Raw genomic sequence first — 18,185 nt, 5'->3', positions numbered from 1 at the left:
AGAGCGAGGAGACCTTCTTGTCTCCTGACCTGGTCCCCTGGCAGGTTGATTGTCATTGAAAATGATTAGTAATCGGGGGGCGCCTGGCTGGCCCAGTCGGTGGAGCCTGCGACTCGTGATCTTGGAGTCGTGAGTTCAAGCCCCATGTTGGGCATAGAGATTACTTGGGGGGGAAAAACAAAGAAAGTGATTAGTAAGTTTCCCATTTCTTTGGAGTAAATATTAATTCGTGATGACTCTTCAGCTTTTAACACTCTTCATCCAAGAAATGGCCTTTAGGTCTGGTTGGGTGTCGGGGCCCTGGTTCCAGGGAGCGTCTTCGAAATCGTGTTCTTTTCTCTCCCCCAGAACGTCGAGCTCCCGGAGGCCTTCTCCCCTGAACTTCGGGCCCTCCTAGAAGGCCTGCTCCAGAGAGACGCTAGTAAGCGGCTTGGCTGCCGTGGAGGCGGGTAGGCCCTTTTTTTCACTCTTCAGTGTCAGCATCATCACACAGAATACCTAACGGCGATTTTCAGTATGTCACAGATCATTCCTAGCCCCTAAAAGTGTCCCATTTCGATCTAAGCGGGGGGAAAAAACCACAGGAGAAATACACATGCTGTCCTTAGTGTTTTATAATTAACGAATTGAAGGAGTCATTAACTTTTGAACTTTAAAAATCGATCACGTAGGTGGTGGAAATGAATCCTGATGTCTCGCGGTTCATCTGGTGACGTTTTCCTAATTACGTTTGCAACCACGGCAGCTCAGGACCCCGATCTGGCCGCCGCCCATTTTCGCTCACGCGTAGCTGGCCGGCTGCTGTCTTGAACTCGCTTTCCAGCTGCTGTCCCTCCACTGGGTGAAAAGGACAGTAATACCTGGAAAGCTGACAGAGAAGGAAATGCCGACTTCCAACAATCCAGTCTCTCCTCACCCCCGGGCTGGCTCTTCTTCCCATTTCATAGGAAGCAGCTTCTAGAATGAGCAACAGGGTAGTGAGAGGTACATGAGTAAGTCACGGGGGTGGAAGGCACAGCACAGAATACAGTCGATGGGACGGTAATAGTGACAGTCTGGTGACAGGTGGTAGCTGCAGCATAGCGAGTAGACTTGTATCATTCCGTGTGCACCTAATGTAACACCGGCTGTACTTCAACTTAAAAAAAGTTTGGAACAAAAAAGAAACAACTTTTAACCATGCGTGGTATGAGTGTATGTCCCATATGTATGCATACGTGTATTTTAGAGTAGCTTGTATGTGTGTATACATTTTATACTGTATATTACACGTATATCGTGTAGGTAGCTGCGTAACGTGCTCATGTGCGTACTTTTTTTTTCAAGTTTATTTATTCTGAGAGAGTGCGCACATGAGTGGGGAAGGGACAGAGAGAGGGAGAGAGAGAGCATCCCAAGCAGCCTCCACACTATCAGCGCAGAGCCCGATAACCAGAAGATCGTGACCTGAGCCGAGATCTAGGGTCAGATCAGCTTGACCAGCTGAGCCACCCAGGTGCCCCTGCACACTTCCGTCTTTATTAATTTGAGAGATTATCCATGCCTGCTGATACAGATGAAGATTTAGCTCTTTCAGTACTATCTCTATAGCCTTCCCTGTCCACCACCCCTCAGAAGAATTGAAACTCTATGTTTGTTTAACCCGTGCGGTTTTAAATGCTATGCTTACCCACTTGTGCCTTGTCCCACCAACTACAAACAGGGTCTTGAGTCCCTACTTTAGAAAATGAGGGTCTTGGCATCCCTGTCTTGCACTGTCCTCTTCTGTCCCACTGACTGCTTTCTGTCTCCGTTCACTTTTATTTTCACCCGGTCAGGCTGATCCAGTTTGCCCAAGCCTAGCCTGGAGTGGCCCTCACTTTCGTTTGCGCTCTATATGAGATCTCCATGTGTATGTGTGGGCTTTCATTTCCGACTGATTTTTTTTCGGGAAGGGCTCAAACCCACTAGCTTCGGTGACAGCCGACTGCTTGGTTTGTGCTACTCAGCACCCTTTCTTCTGACCTTTTCTCTTGTTGCCCTCCTGGTTTGAATCTGCTATTTACTTGATCCCATGCCTTCTGGGGGGCCCCCATCCCAACCCTCCCCCCGATTAGCTAGAGAGTGTTCTCAAGGAACTCCTTCAGAGAGGGGGTGCGAGAGGTAAACTCTCCGTGTTCCTACACATCCAGAATGCCTTCCTGCTGTCCTCCAACTTGACTGCTATTTTGGCCAGCTGTAGAATTCTAGATCGATAATAATCCCCCCAGATCTTTGGAGATACTGCTTTATTATGTACAATAAAGCTGGTCATGGAACTCCATTATCACTCATCACGTCCAGCACCGAGACTCCCGTGGACCGTGCAGGCTTGGGGAATGTTCTTCTGCTTGGGGAATACTGTTATTTTATTTATTTGACATTCGCGCTCCTCCATTTCCTTGGTTAGCTCGCAGAATTCCTTCTAGGTGGCTGTGGGAGCTTCTAGAAGGGTCATCAATGCCGCTGACCCTGTGTATTACCTGTATCTTTGCTTTGATTCTGTTCTATTTTCTGATGGCTTAAATTTCTAATCTCTCCTCTGATTGCTCTTTAAAATCTTTAGCAGGCTTAATTTCTTTCAAATAGAACCTTTCAGAGGTTTCCCCCACTGTAATAGAATAAACACCTAGCTGTAGGTGTTTTGGGATTAGATACAGAGAAAGAAAGTATGGTGTCTGTGTGTGTGTGTGTGTGCATGCACACGTGTGCTAAGTGTTCCATATACAGAGCTCAGCCTGTGTCTCCAGCCTGTGGCTCACCATCCCCCCTTCCCCACCCCCTCCACACCCCCCTCCGTACACACTGTGTTGAGCCTGGAGCTCAGTACCTCTGCCTCCCAGGAGATAGCTTTGCCATTTCTTGCCAACAGTTCCGGCTCCTACGTCCACGCCCGTCCTGTCTGCTGACGGTTCCCCGATGCGCTTTGTGGTGCATGTATGTCTCCGTGTTCCTCTTCCATCATTTTAGCGATTATTGGGAAGGAACAAAGCAAAATGCAAATGCACACCCTTTAACTTGGACGTCATGCATTCAGTGAACACTTCCTGAACACTCCCCTGAGTGCCAGCCACTGTCCTAAGCGCTGGGGCTCAGGCCGTGCACAAGGTAGACACAGCCCAGGCTTCCTGGGGCTTATATTGGGTGGGGGTGAAGGACATTGTGGAAACGATCGAATAAATAGGATGATCCCAGACAGCGAGAAGAGCATGAGTGAGATCAATAAGGCAGTGCTGTCGCTGAGACCTCAGCCTTGGGAGGAGGGCGGGGAGGAAGGATCCCCACCGGAACTTTGGACAAAATGCCTTATTGTGCACAATAAGGCTGGTCATGGAGCTCCGTTATCATTCATTATGTCCGCCACTGACAGTCCCATGGAATCAAGCTTCCCCGATGCACAAAAGCAAGGAGGCTGGGGAGCCAGGAGAGGGAGGTCAAGAGCCAGTCAGAGAGGCGGGGGGCTCAGGCAGGTCCTGCATACCGCGTCCCCGGACTTTTGCTGTGAGTACAACAAGAAAGCCTCCGGAGAGTCTCGGGTAGGGGCGTGGGGAGATTGTTTGAATGAAAAGGTGATTTGGGGGCTGCAGGGTAGAGTTGGGGTTGCAGGCTGTATGGCCCGAGTGCCGGCTGGGGCAGGGGGCAGTTAGAGCCATTCAGGGAGCGGGGCGGGGGCCGGGTGGTGGCAGTTCGGGACATTTAGCATCCCCTCCATAATCAAAGACCCCACCGCCCCCACTGGGAATCGATTGTCTTGAGGATCGGGGGCAGTAAGAAGTACCTCACGCCCATGACTTGGCGAGGGCTGGGCCGTGGAGTAGGGGGGAGGTGGGGCGTCGAGGGTGATCCGGCTCATTGGCCTGAGACAACAAGTTGTGAGAGGAAGTCGGTTCTACCGACCTTTCGCCCCATCGAGTGGTCATGCCAAGGAGCCAAGTAGGCACCGGGTGGGTGGGCGTCCCGGTGTGCAGGACAAGGTCAGAGCTGAGGACACAGATTGGAGTGCTGTCTGCAGGTTCAGGGCACTTAAAGGCCCCAGCAGGGTGAGGTCACTCAAGGAGTGAGAGCAGAGGAAGGGGACCGAGAGCCAGCCCTGGGGACTCTGCCAAGGGACAGGGCTGAGGGGGACCCCGGGCAGAGCTGGGGCGAGAGCCCCCGGTGGGGCACAGGGGCTGTATGTTTCCCCCACATAGGCTTTCCTCATGGGATACAGCCCCTTTTCTTCTGCATAGACTGAGCTTTAACGGTGATCTCTGGGCAAGCCTGTTTCTTCAGTTTATGAGGAGGTTTGGTGTGCACTATGTTCCTAGATTTCTAGTTTGCTTCTAAATTAGTATCTGGTGCCTCATATGCCTGCCGTTTGATCTAAGATGCCTCATAGACATTTGCTGTAAACCTCCTCAGTGTGAAGATCTCTAATGTAATTCTTACTTGAATCGGTTCTCATGATGACAGAATCCCATGTATTTGTACATCCGTGACAACTTCTAGGTTCTCTTAAACTGAAATGCACATCCTCAGTCAATTACCATACGGGATAAGCTGCCTGGCCTCCGCATCCAGTATTTCTAAACATCCCGTGTTTCCTGTGTTGCTTTGAAAGAAGCCTATTTTCCTTGCTTACTTAAAGAACTGAAATAGTCATTCCCCCGTGTTCTCGCACTAGGAGACAGTTTTTTGCAAAATATTCCTTAGGTTTGCAAAGGCACGCTCACCACTGATGTGTTTCTTCCACAGGGCACAGGAAGTAAAGGAACACGGCTTTTTCAAAGGCATCGACTGGCAGCATGTCTACTTACAGAAGGTACTCTGTCTGGGACCCCACGCTGGGCACTGCCACCCCCATGCTCCCCACTTCCTGGGTCCATCCCCCAGGGCCCTGCCCCAGCCTCCCACGGCCGCCGGGTCATTCTCGCTGCCATCCAGCCGACTCCCTCGGGGCCCGCTTCTCCCCTGGTTTCCCTAGTTTCAACGTTGTGAAAACATCTGCAGTATAAATTAACAGATGCTGAACTGCAATTGTTATCTGATGAATTCAAATGTCCAAATAACTGAGACTCTTTCAGCTTTCGCTCGTCTTTTTGACTTCCTGTCTCGATCCGTGACTGTGTCTTCACATAGCACCTATCGAGGGACGACGAGAAAAGTTGGTCGCAAATTTACGCCTGCTTTGTAGCCCAGCACCACGCAACTTTTAAGGATCAGTGTGACTGGATGTCAGCATAACTCCCTCCCCTTAATTTGGAGATATTTTTATATTCCCATTGGTTCGGGAAACCACCCCCAAATTAAGGTTTTGTTTTTTTTTTTAAATGTTTATCAGCTTCCGATTCGTTTTTGCATGATCTCAAACAGTCCAACCGTGGAGGGCTGACGCTCTGTTAGGCCCGCCTGATGTGAGTGAAGGAGTGAGCTCTGGCGTAGCTGGCATTGGCCTCCGGACGTCTGTGGGTGTGGAGCCCTGCTCCTGGCCCCCAGCGAGCAGAATGTGGTGCCGCGTTGTCTGAGAGATCATGTTTTCCCAAAGTTCAGCTGGCGGCATGTGCAGTCTTGAGACTTCATTGTATTCAGCGATGCTTTAAGACCTTGGACATGAATCTCCCCCCGCACCCCCCCCTCAGTTTCTCTAAAACCTGGGGTCTTCTCTTAGGGCTGTTCCACGCAAAGCTCCTCTGTGACATATGTGTTGTGACGGGAATGACCTCGGCTGGAGTGTCCACAGAATTCAGCCTGTTGGTATCCTGCACCACGTTCTCTCTATAGAACGGTAACGTGGGTCGAACAGGCCGTCAGGTGATCTGATAACTGAAACCTTCCTGTTTGGATCTTCCAGTACCCTCCACCCTTGATTCCTCCCCGGGGAGAAGTCAATGCTGCCGACGCCTTTGACATTGGCTCATTTGATGAAGACGACACCAAAGGCATCAAGGTACACTTGTGACGTTCGCCTGCAGGTGCTTTGAAGGGTGGGGAGATTTTCGTCGGCAGTCAGACGGGTGGCTGTCTTCGTATCGGCTGGCTCTGGGATGTTACCAGTGAACGTCCACACATTTGAAGGATGTAGCCTTCAAGGAGCTAAATTAGAAACTATGAAAGCTCTCCCCTGGCTAATCGTTCTGTTCGATAAGCTGCACGGTGGTCAGTCTCTTACAGATTTGGAGGTACTTGCAATTGAACTAGATCTCACACGTACGTGAAGCAGAGAAAACAACTGCGTGATAGCAAACACACTTTGCCTGGCGCTGGAGAGCCAGCCATCTTAATCCTTTTAAGTATTCAGATCTCCCCGCCTCAGGATGAAAAGAGCAAACAGCCTGAGCCGTTTTGCATTTGTCAATCAAAAGTGGAATAATCACTGTGGTGGGTTTTTTTTTTTAACATAATCCTCTGCATTTTTCAAACTTTTGTTCATATCATTATGCCTCTCAGTAGACAAGGCATAATTACAGATGGTGAGTCATGGGAGAAAATCATCCTTTTCAGGGTGCTAAGTCAGAGCGTATCACCACATGTCGGCTCATGTCTGCCCCCACCTCCCCAGCTTCCCCCAGGACCTCCCCATCTCAGCTCAGCTGCCTCATTGTACCCTGGTTGTGTAAGCTCCCCCCTCACTTTTCCTACCAAGCAGCTCTCCCCCACCCCCCCACCCCCCGCCCCCCGCCCCCCGTAGCAGGCCTCAGCCCTGCAAGCGCACGCACCTGTGAGGAGCTGTAGCTAGGGACACGCAGAACTGGAGCCCGTGGGGCACGGGGACAGAAGTGGCAGATACGTGGCTGGAGGATGATGGGAAGATTGCTGGGGAGAGGAGGGAAACCGGAGACCGAGGGCACTGGGACCAAGGAGTAGCAGCCGGTTGGAACTGGCTGTGTCGGGAAGGAGGGGCGGTCAGGACCAGCTTCCCGGGAAGGGAAGCTTGGGCGAAGGGGAAGCCAAGAGGGCCCAGGCCACTTCTGTGGTCTGGTGCGATGGCTGCCCTGGGGGACCGTGGTGCAGCCAGTGCCCAGACGCGTGCCCCACCAGGCGGCGTCTGCAGCCTGGACGGACGTTCGAGTCAGAGGCTTAAGTACTGCTTCACGGCCAGGCTTGGGGCAACAGGGTCCTTTAAAAGGATTACTGCCGGGGCGCCTGGGTGGCGCAGTCGGTTGGGCGTCCGACTTCAGCCAGGTCACGATCTCGCACTCCGTGAGTTCGAGCCCCGCGTCAGGCTCTGGGCTGATGGCTCAGAGCCTGGAGCCTGTTTCCGATTCTGTGTCTCCCTCTCTCTCTGCCCCTCCCCCGTTCATGCTCTGTCTCTCTCTGTCCCAAAAATAAATAAATGTTGAAAAAATAAATTAAAAAAAAAAAAATAAAAATAAAAGGATTACTGCCGTCACAATAGGGTTTTGTCACCATCACGTGTACTACCGTCCACGAAAGAGTGCCAAAAATAAGACGGCTATGATGTGGCAGCCCAGAGACATTTTTGGGGTTAAAAAGGGGTCCTCATACTTTACGTTTTGTAAACCATAATCGAGGCTCTGGAGTCCCGCAGACCGGGCTCACATCTGCACTTACCAGCTGAGTGACTTTGGGCCATTCAGGCAACTTCCCGAGCCTTGGTTTTGTCCCCTGTAACTGGTTTGGACGCCCAGGTTTCCCTGAGGTAGCCTCTCCAAGCCTCCCGACAGGTAGTCCGTGCCTAAACTAGGAGCTCCGATCAGTGTGGTTTTCGTGCTTCGTGGCCAAGAGCTGAGGACGATGTCGCTCGGGATGAGCAGGGGCGTGTGGCCAGTTGACTTCCCACGCACAGATAGGATACTTCTGAATCTGTTGCCTTGCTAAGGATGTTAAATCGTACCTGTCTTGATTTCTTAAAATAATAAGCTTCTTGATTGCGACCAAGATCTCTACAAGAACTTCCCCTTGGTGATCTCCGAGCGCTGGCAGCTGGAAGTAGCAGAAACCGTTTATGAAGCAGTAAATGCAGACACGGATAAAATCGAGGCCAGGAAGAGAGCTAAAAATAAGCAGCTTGGACACGAAGAAGGTAAAATAGCCAGCGTGTCTCAAAGTATTTCCAATGCGATGAATTTCTTAAAATTTCTTGTAAAGCTGAAAAAGTATTTGGGTCATAAAGTACTTTCCAGGGGTGGCGGGGGGGGGGGGGGGAGGGGGGTGGGTGCCATAAATAGTTCTATGTGGCTTGGAAAAGTGCAGTGTAATATTTCAAAGCCTTTAGTCAACGTATAAATAAAGACGGTCAGCATCATTGTGACAGTGAGTCCTCTGATCTTGGAGCCTTGAGGGCGAGCTGACAAGTGTCTTCCTTGAAAACTCGTACGGTGTCAGGAGCAGGCCCGGCTTCATGGGAGTGTGACCTGGGCCACCTCAGAGGGCACCCCCCTGGGCTGAACACTCTGCGGCCACCGTCTTGGCGTCCTTAATAATTTTTGAGCAAAGGGCCTACGTTTCCGTTTCTCAAAGTATGTGGGTTCGGGTGGGGAACTTGGCACACATATCACTTGTCAAGAGATATCAATGGATATAATTACAGTTACTTTACAAACAGCAATAAAGTGGGTGCCTGGGTGGCTCAGTCAGTTAAGCGGCCAACTTCGGCTCAGGTCACGATCTCACGGTCCGTGAGTTTGAGCCCCATGTCGGGCTCTGTGCTGACAGCTCAGAGCCCGGAGCCTGTTTCGGATTCTGTGTCTCCCTCTCTCTAACCCTCCCCCATTCATGCTCTGTCTCTCTCTGTCTCAAAAATAAATAAACGTTAAAAAAAAAATTAAAAAAAAAAAAAACAGCAATAAAGTTACCAAACCGCCTTTTTTTAAAAAAAAATTTTTTTTTAACTGTTTATTTTTTATTTTTGAGACAGAGACAGAGCATGAACAGGGGAGGGGCAGAGAGAGAGAGGGAGACACAGACTCCGAAGCGGACTCCAGGCTCTGAGCTGTCGGCACAGAGCCCGACGCGGGGCTCGAACCCACGAACTGTGAGATCATGACCTGAGCCGAAGTCGGACGCTTAACTGAACCACCCTGGCGCCCCACCAAAGTGCCTTTTTATTTACAATATTTGAGTGCCTGATGGGGGATATCCAGAGTTGCACGCACGACGCCAAGTATCAGACCAATCAGCCGTTCTTAATTCAGCGAACGTGGGCACTCTTGCTTTTCCGCGGACTTTATGAATTTTGGATGTCTGAATCTGTTGTGGTTGATGGGGATGACATCATTTTGCTTTAGCTCCGGGCAAAGACTGTCTCTGAGGCTGACGTTATATGACAGGAATGACCGGAACCAACTCCATTCTGTTCTCAGTTGCTTGAAGGGGGGCATCTTGATCCAGGCTCATTCGTCCCGTTGAGAGTTTGCCAGTAGCATCCACCACCTGCCCGGAAAAGCATGCCCGAGCCTGGATGAATCCCTCCTTACGTAAAAGCCACCTGAGTACACACCATGGGAGCAGTAGAGCCCCGTAAGTGTGCTCCCCTCCGTCCTCCAGGGAGGCAGGCTTCATCTCTAAGCTGCTCCTTAGCACGTGTGTCCATGGACATCACTCTGGACTCTTTGCTGTAGCAAATTAAAAAAAAATTTTTTTAATGTTTATATAGATTTTAAGAGACGGAGAGACAGAGTGTGAGTTGGGAAGGCGCAGAGAGAGAGAGGGAGATACAGAATCCGAAACAGGCTCCAGGCTCCGAGCCGTCAGCACAGAGCCCGATGCGGGGCTCGAACCCACCAGCCGTGAGATCCTGACCTGAGCCGAAGTCAGACGCTTAACCGACTGAGCCACCCAGGTGCCCCTGCTGTAGCAAATTTTACACGGCAGGTCACATCCATGGTAATTTGCTCCCGGGAGGGCCATGATGTCACTAGGATCTTGACAGAGTGGACCCAGACAAAGCGGACCTGAATGACCTTGCCCAAATGTCTCATTGTAGTGAGAGCTGCAATCAGAGCATCTAGCAGATTAGCGAATTTACCCTCATATACAAGTGATTGATGTGGGCATCGCTGGATCTTGGTTGAAGATCTCCAGTCACTGTACAGAGCAGTACAGTCTAGGCTTAGGTCTCTGAAGTCGACCCGCGAGGCTTCCACCATCGATATACTTTCGCAGCGCAAACAATTTTCCATTAAAATGACAACTCCAGGGAGCCCACCCGATCCCCTCGTCCCCTCCCTCCTTGGTTCTTTTCCCTCCTGCGTGCGCCGCCATGTGGGTATTACTTATCTGTTCATCCTCGGGGTCTCCTGTGAGGACCATAGCTCCCTGAGGCCAGGAGTCCTGTCTCCTGTGGCGCCCAGCGTGCCCAGAACAGGCGTTCCCTCGTAACTGTGGAAGGAATAGGAAAAAGAGAGAGTGAACTTTAGCCCAGTCACGAAAGCCTTTAAAGAGTCAAAGCCAGCCACTTAAAATGAACCTTTAACCAAAGAGCGAAAGACAGTATTTCATTCTAACAGCGTGATCAGGACTCAGCATGAGTGTGAGTTGGTCTGTCTGCGTAACCATGTATTTGAGGCATAAATACAACCTTAAGGAGTAAGCAGTTTTGATCCTCGTGTTACCTTGGCTGCTTGGTAAGTTCCTTATTATTATTCACAGGATTGAAGGGAGAACCCCAGGCCCACGTAGAGGCAGAGGTACTTTGGGCAGCACTCGAATCGAACTCCTCTCTACTCTCCCATTCTTGCTGTCACGCATAACGAAAGAATAGTTTGGGAACAAACCTCTGTCCTCTCTGAGCAGTCAGGGAACATCACAGACGAATCCGAATATTGAGGAACAGCCACTTACGACGTCAGCAGAGAGCCAAAGAGACCCGTCCTTGTGATCCCGAGATAATGGTTTACGGGACATGTTTCCACTCATAGAAACTTGACTTTTCCAAAGAGTGTGTCATTCTTCTGTTGTTGTTGTTTCTGAGAATAACACGGGCGATCTGTTTCGGAGCCCATTTAATTCGTGGCTATTTTATATTCCTCAGATTACGCTCTGGGAAAAGACTGCATCATGCATGGCTACATGCTAAAACTGGGGAACCCATTCCTGACTCAGTGGCAGCGTCGCTATTTTTACCTCTTTCCAAACAGACTTGAATGGAGAGGAGAGGGAGAGTCCCGGGTGAGTCTGAAGTGCCGTCACCAGCACGTGCTTCCAGCGTCCCGAGTGCCACATGGCTCTCGTGTCGCAGGGAATACGCCGCGAAGCTCCGCGTAACTGTTTTAACCTGCCCACGTGAGATTTTGGTGTTCAGACTTTAGCTTTTAACCCTCGAGTCAAGGAAGGATTTTGTAACATCTGAAAATAGAACATGAGAGGTCAAAACAGCCAGGTTTGAAGAAGGGCTAGAGAGCAGTCAGGTAGGTCAAAAAAGAGGGGGGAAAAAAGAATCTCGGACCTTGGAGTCAGACGGAGGCATGTAAATCCAGAGCTCAGAGAAGAAGATCCAACGCCCATGACACAGCCCAACAGTTGTGGGTCTGCCTGTACCCAGTCTCCCCTTCACGGGGCCTCCCCTCGTCAGGCCCAAATGCAGCGAGCCGGGATGCTGGGCGCAGAGGTGAGGTCACCCCGCCACACTTCCTCCGGTGTCCGTTTTGTTGGAAAATTCTAAGTGACTTCCATTCCGTAAGCAGGAAGATACCCTCGGGTCGTTTCGAGGGCTCATGTTTGTGAACAAGGTAGAAAGAAATTTCTGATCCCCACTGTCCCTTTAAGCAAGGCAGGCAGCATTTATTAAGCGCCTACTGTGTGAGGAGTGGAGGGCTTGTCCGGAGCTGGCAGCCCAGGCATAAGGGACACTTCTGCTCTCGGGGAGGGAGTGGCTCGGCTTCTGGGGCCAAGGAAGCAGGACGGGGGTCTCACGTATAGTCGATGTGTTGTATGTGTCCGCACACTGCCCATCAGTTGTCCAGTGGTGAGAAGTACAGAAAAGAGTGACCTCTAATCTTGTTTGTTGGACTTTTTAAAATCCCTGTGGGTAAAGTGGCTGCTGAATTATGAGTGACTGCTGTCGAACATCACATCCCGTTCAAATGCACAAGACCTTCTCACCATTACCAGTGCCAGGGGGCTGTCTTCCAAAGCCAGTACATCTGGGCTATGAAGTACTAAGTCTCTGGGGGTCCTGAATTATAACTCAGGTGCTGGTATTACATAATATGTATTATGTTATATAATATTATACTATAGATATGTGTTACATATAGTATATGTATTTCACAAATCTATAAACTCAGCACCCAAGCTATAATTCATGTATATTAGTACGACGTAATCTTTCCAGATAATGAGTGGCTCTGGGCATATGACGTATTTACAGTTAACCCTTAAACGACGGGGGTTGGGGTCAGGGCTGTTGGCCCCTCATACAGTCAACAACCCACATATAACTTTTGACTCCCCCCAAAGAACTACTAATAGCCTGCTGTTGACCAGAAGGCTTACCGATGACGTAAACAGCTGATTAACACAAAATGTGCCTGTTATATGTCTTATATGCTGTATTCTTACAATAGAGTCAGCGAGAAGAAACAAAACGTTATTAAGAAAATCATGAGAGAAAATGCATTTACAGACCTGTCCTGTATTTCCTGGGGGAAAAAAAAAAAGAAACCATATCCGCGCGGAAGTGGACCCACACGGTTCAAACCCGTGTTGTCCCAGGGTCAACTGAATTCTGCTGTCTACTGGGCAGTCTCTGTGGCGCACACTGAAAGGAAATTGTCTCACTTTTCAGGATATTTGAAAACTTTAAGAAAAAAAATCTTCCCTTTTTTTAAACACATGGGATTCAGTAAGTTAGCTTGCTTTCAAGAGAGTCAATGTGTAGCGTGCTGTTTGAGAGCTGTCTAGGTGTATATGGATGGATAGGTTCGTAGGTATAAATCAGGTAATATAAAACGTGAGCCTCCACGATGGTGCTTTTCATTTAGGATTCCTGGAGTATTTATCCAAAAAAACATTAAACGGTCAGGTACTCATGACCCTATAGCAGTCACCTTAGGCCATCCTCTTATAGACCCGGTGTGACCATCTTTTAAGGATGTCACCTGGATTTATTACATCATTTTGATATTTGCGAAAAATCATTAGCTTATAAGCCAACATTGCTAGACCTTCCCTGGGCTGCCGTGTCAAAAACAGCCCGCCCCATTTGCTCACGTAAGTCACACGGTGCTTCATTGTCTGCTTACAGCCTGGTCGGTAGAATTCAGATGGGCATGCGACACAGAGAGGGTACGTGTGACTCACGGCCGCTCAGAAATCAATTCTGCGTGAGAGTTATCGAGATGTTCCTTTCTTTGCCGTTTCCTCCGAGATTGCCGTAGTTTAAATTTTGTGCGTGTTTCTTTGTAGCCATTCCCCCTCGCTTCTAGAATATCCTCAAAGAAAGAAAAAGACTGATTTTTTTTTTTTTTTTACTTTTTCTTCTGAGCTGATAGTTTTCCGTATTATTTATCCATTGAATGGAAGAAGTTGGGAAATAGTGTGAAGTAATTTGTCTTTTTTTTTTTTTTTATGGCTAGCAAAATTTACTGACGATGGAACAGATTCTGTCTGTGGAAGAAACTCAGATTAAAGACAAGAAATGCATTTTGTTGAGGATAAAAGGAGGGAAGCAATTTGTCTTGCAATGCGAGGTGAGTTTTTTGGTTTTTTTTTTTTTTAAAAAACGTGTCCCTTAGGTGCAAGCTTGGGCAGCTATACATATGTCCAGTGAAGATGGCTGCCTGGGTATGAAACCTCTGCTTAAATCCATGCTTTATCACTTACTTAGCAGGAAAGCCCCGGGGTACCAGGAGCTCAGCAAATTAACAGTTACCGTCAAAGATATGAAAGTCAGAAAATGGCAGGAGGGGAAGACTGTGGAGTAATTGGATTGCCCTATCTGGAAACTGTCCACTGTTTACTAGGGGTCTATTTGTCATCGAGTCTCCCAGTTCTTTTTTTTTTAAGTTTATTTATTTTGAAAGAGGATGAGCAGGGGAAAGGCAGAGAGAGAAGGAGAAAGAGAGGGAAAGAAAGAGAGAGAGAGAATCCCGAGGAGGCCCAGCCTTGTCAGTGCAGAGCCCCGTGTGGGGCTCGAACTCACAAACCATGAGTTCCTGACTGGAGCCCAAGTCAGACACTCAACTGACTGAGCCACCCAGGCGCCCCTGGTCTCCAGGTTCTCCTCTTTCAGCATCTTTGAGGCTGAGGCTTGGATGTTTAATCAAATGCAAGATACCAAAGTGACTCCTCTAAGGGGGAATGCCGTCCTTCTCGCTCCAAAGTTCTACCGTAGCCCAAATTTAATTCCTCTGAGGTGCTGGTGTGTGTGTGTACGTGTGTGTGTGCACGCGTAGGTGCGGGTGGGAGGTGGGGGTGTATGGTATGTGTGTAGGCGTGGGGGGGGTGTCTCGGGTGTGGAGGGTGGTGGGGTGTGCGCGGGTGAGTGGGGGGGGGGGGATGTGCACGAGAGCATATTTAGAGAGAGAAACCAGCAGTAGATGCCCAGGCCGTGTGTTGAGTAACTTCACCGCCACAGGGCCCGCGTGAAGGTGCTGGTTAATCTGTCAGAGCTCCCCCTCAGGTATTATTTTACAGACTTGAGTTTAGAAATCAGAAATCGGAGGTCATGTCTGAGCCGATCACCGGCGGTGCTTCGGGGTGGGGATCAGGAGCGCCCGAGGGGCTTCGCCGGCCTGGCCCTGCTTCCCGCGGGAGGCCCTGGAGGAGGCCGCCCGTGTGGCCCGCAGTGATGCAGGCCGCCGCGGGCCGGAGAGTAGCACGTCACTGTCGTTGCCAGAGGCACCCCGGCTGTCGGCAGGATGGGCCAGCCCGTGGCAACTTCTCCCTTTGTGTCTCCGTGCAGAGCGACCCCGAGTTTGTGCAGTGGAAGAAGGAGCTGACCGAAACGTTTACGGAGGCCCAGCGGCTGTTGAGACGCGCCCCCAAGTTCCTCAACAAGTCCCGCTCCAGCGTGGTTGAGCTGTCCAAGCCTCCCCTCTGTCACAGGAACAGCAATGGCCTCTGACACCCAGGGCAGGAGGGTCCTGGGGAGACAGGGCCGCAAGGAAGCCCGTGCCGAGGGTTTTCAGCCCTTGAGATGGAGCCTTTTGGAGAAGTCGGGGGGTCAGAGGTTCGGTCCCCGTGTCCCTAGGGCCCCTCCACGGCCGGGAGGACCCAGGACGCTGAAGTGCTCCCAGTAAGAGCTCTGACCGCTGTCGGCATGGGGCCGGCCAACCCCCCCCTACACACCCCCCTCCCCCCGAGTGCCTCCCTCTGCATCACATCTGTCCACGCTCGAAACTACTAAAGAAACAAGCGAAAGTTCTTTTCCTTCGTCGCGTCCCGGTTTGGGTATCTATGAATTCAGAACTTGGAATGATTCCTGCCCATCCCTTCGATCTGTACGTCTGACCGTCAGACACATCTTGCGCTTGCCAGGACGGAGCGCAGCCCTCTGCCGCATCGGGCACGGATGGCCCGGGCGCTGCCTCGTTCCACGTGCCACTTTCCCCCGTGCCTGGTCCACAAGGCCGCAGGGCAGGACGTGGGCACACCCACCTCTCGTTGCCCGGGGCTGAAAGCCGAAGATACTTGCCGAGAAGGCTGCACTTGGGCCCCCACCGTGTGTGCGGAACCATGGGTACCAGCCTGCCTCCGACAGGGAACAGAGGGAGTGTCCCCTCAGAGGACGTGGCCGTCGCTCGTCACTGAGGGCGTTCTACAGCGGATCCATCCCACAGCGGATCGTGGGAAGGCCTGGCGGGCTGTGAAGGCGAGGCCGTGGGGTTTTGGCTTCCGGGGCAACAGCGGTTTCTCAGACATCTTCAAATAAACACATAGCACTTTCACATGTCTGGGTGCACACGGCTGCTGGGGGGCGGGTCTGTCTAGGGTTCCGACAGTAAGCGGTTCCAGGACGCGCTCGTTCCGGTTCCTTCTGCCTGCCTTCAGGACACGTATCCATAACGGGTGTGTACAGGAAGGAAAGAATCGCTCCGTTTCACATCGTAGCATAACTTACAGTGAATTTCATTGACTAAAGGATGCTGAAGAATGAATGTGTCCAGATGGGCTAACCGCATCTGTTGACTTTCCTGTCGACCTTGGCCTGTCGTTAGTGAGTAGTACTTTGCTCCCCCGGGTGGGTCGCCCCACGCCCGACACAGCAGGGGAGCGGAAAGGCCCTTCCCCTGATCCCAGAGGCATCTTGTCATCTCCCCCCACCCCCGGCTTGCTCTCCCGCCACGCGCCCTGCGCCCTTTTCACGCCCCAAATAAATGCTGGGCTGTAAGAAGCAGTGATTTTCCCAGTGCAGTCCTCTCTGTCATCAGACTAAAAATAATAACAATAATTTTTTTAAAGTCCACATATCTGTCTTCTTAGTACAGTCTCGTTGTATGTTTCTAAGTTAACTACTAACAGTACCAGCAACCAATCACAGCTGTCTGCATCCTGCCCTCGATATTTTCAGTGGGTCCAAATCTCTGGGTCCTGTGCTCATTGGGAAAGTGAGTACTTTTTAATGAAATTCTGTTTGGAGAGTTTGGAAGATAATTACAGAACGTGTTTCATTTCATAGGAGTTGCTTTGGAAAAGAAATCTGGAGGTTCCTTACCCGTCTCAGCTACCAGTTGGGGTCTACATGAGCATATCCATTCTACTCCGCTCTTGCCAGTAGAGGAGGAGGGGTGCCCTAGTTACATGCCTTCCCCTGGTCTAAAAGGGAAGACTGACGTTCAAATTCTGTTTTCAGAACAAAAACAAAAAAACCCAAAAAACTGCCAGCAACAGAAAAGTAGTTGTTCCTCGCAAAGGGTGAGCGCCTTCCCGACTGTGGTTAACGACAGCTGCCCCTGCTGTCGCCAGCCCCGTTGCAGGCTCCCATGCGCTGAGCACTTACAGTTCGCTGCGCCCCGAGTCCCTGCTCGACAGTCAAGGCCCTCGGGCACAGACTCCTCGAGGGGCTGGGCTTAGCGTCTCCCCTTTCAGACCCGAGCGCGTCAGCCACGCCAGTGTGCGGCTGTTTGAAAGATACCTTTTTCGCTCCAGAGTAGAACAGAAGGTTCATCTGACTTTTAGAAGGGAAACGTGAATTGGGAAATCACCTGAGAGCCCTTTTGCCTCAACCTTAATTCCCAGTGCTGGGGTCTTGTCTGGCCTGTCTCCTACCTGCACCTGCCCCCGCAGGTGTCCTGACGGGGCCAATTTCTCCGCTGCCAGACAGAAGACACCTCCGGGACCCTTCTGTGCCAGCGCCTTGTGCCTGCTTGGCCTTGCATGGCCAAAGAAAGCCGCTGGTTTATTTCATTATTATTTTTTTTAATGTTTATTTATTTTTGCGCATGAAAGAGACGGCACAAGCGGGGGAGGGGCAGAGAGAGAAGGAGACAGAGAATCGGAAGCAGGCTCCAGGCTCCCAGCTGTCAGCACAGAGCCCAACGCAGGGCTCGAACTCACGAACCGCGAGATCGTGACCTGAGCCGAAGTCAGATGCCCAACTGACTGAGCCACCCAGGTGCCCCAAGCTGCTGGTTTAGAAGTCTTGGCATACTTGGCTGTTTCCGAAGGTTTTAAGAGTGTCACATCATTCCTAGACGTTTGACCCTTCCTACGTGTGGACCATTCAAAAGGACGAAATTCACACATTTTCTCATTATCCAAGGAAGATAAAGTTGGTAATATTTTTATAAAGTTACAATGTCTTGATTTCATAAATCAAGGGAATGAAAAGGGCAAAGTCTAAAAACAAAGATGATCTTACCTCCAGCTGCTATACAACATGTATGGAATCCATGAAAAACTTGAGTGAGTCCAAGGTTATTTTTTTAAGCCAAAATACTCTCACTGGTGCAATCGCTCCTTCATGGCCTTGGGGGGTCGTGGTTTTTCCTTCTGTCTCATGTGGAAGTAGGAGTTTTCAGCAAAACTTACAGCAATTCGCTGGTTCCGTGCTAATGGAAATGATTGGCCAGTTCACTGACATTACGATTTCAGGATCCGTGGGGAAGAAGGGCCAGCCGTGGAGGACAGCAGCCTTCCAGCTCCAGAAAGACCACAGCGACAACACGCAACCATCTGTTTGAAGCAAGACTGAGCTCGATTTGTGATTTGAAATGCGCCACACGGATATCAGAAACCATCGTGTTAAGGCCCTCACTGGCCATTAAAAAATACACCCTTTACCA

General features: G+C 50.5%; 1 protein-coding gene across 2 annotated transcripts in view; it reads left to right on the top strand.

Annotated features, from left to right (window-relative positions):
* GRK3 (G protein-coupled receptor kinase 3) overlaps positions 1-16,366 on the top strand; it is a 127,073-nt gene extending 110,707 nt beyond the window's left edge. Inside the window, exons 15-21 of one of the 2 annotated variants that reach the window (XM_042963216.1) lie at positions 349-449; positions 4,753-4,819; positions 5,849-5,944; positions 7,879-8,041; positions 10,991-11,127; positions 13,536-13,649; positions 14,864-16,366. In XM_042963216.1, coding sequence (XP_042819150.1) covers positions 349-449; positions 4,753-4,819; positions 5,849-5,944; positions 7,879-8,041; positions 10,991-11,127; positions 13,536-13,649; positions 14,864-15,025 — 840 coding nt within the window. In that variant the 3' untranslated portion in view covers positions 15,026-16,366. The remainder of the gene's footprint in view (positions 1-348; positions 450-4,752; positions 4,820-5,848; positions 5,945-7,878; positions 8,042-10,990; positions 11,128-13,535; positions 13,650-14,863) is intronic. The other variant, XM_042963217.1, reaches the window with a different exon arrangement.
* Positions 16,367-18,185: the final 1,819 nt, after the last annotated feature.

Source organism: Panthera tigris, chromosome D3 (genome assembly GCF_018350195.1).
Source record: "Panthera tigris isolate Pti1 chromosome D3, P.tigris_Pti1_mat1.1, whole genome shotgun sequence".
In the NCBI taxonomy this organism is placed as follows: Eukaryota; Metazoa; Chordata; class Mammalia; order Carnivora; family Felidae; genus Panthera; species Panthera tigris.
The sequence above is the reverse complement of the archived record's forward strand: the minus strand, read 5'-3'. Positions and strand labels throughout refer to the sequence as shown.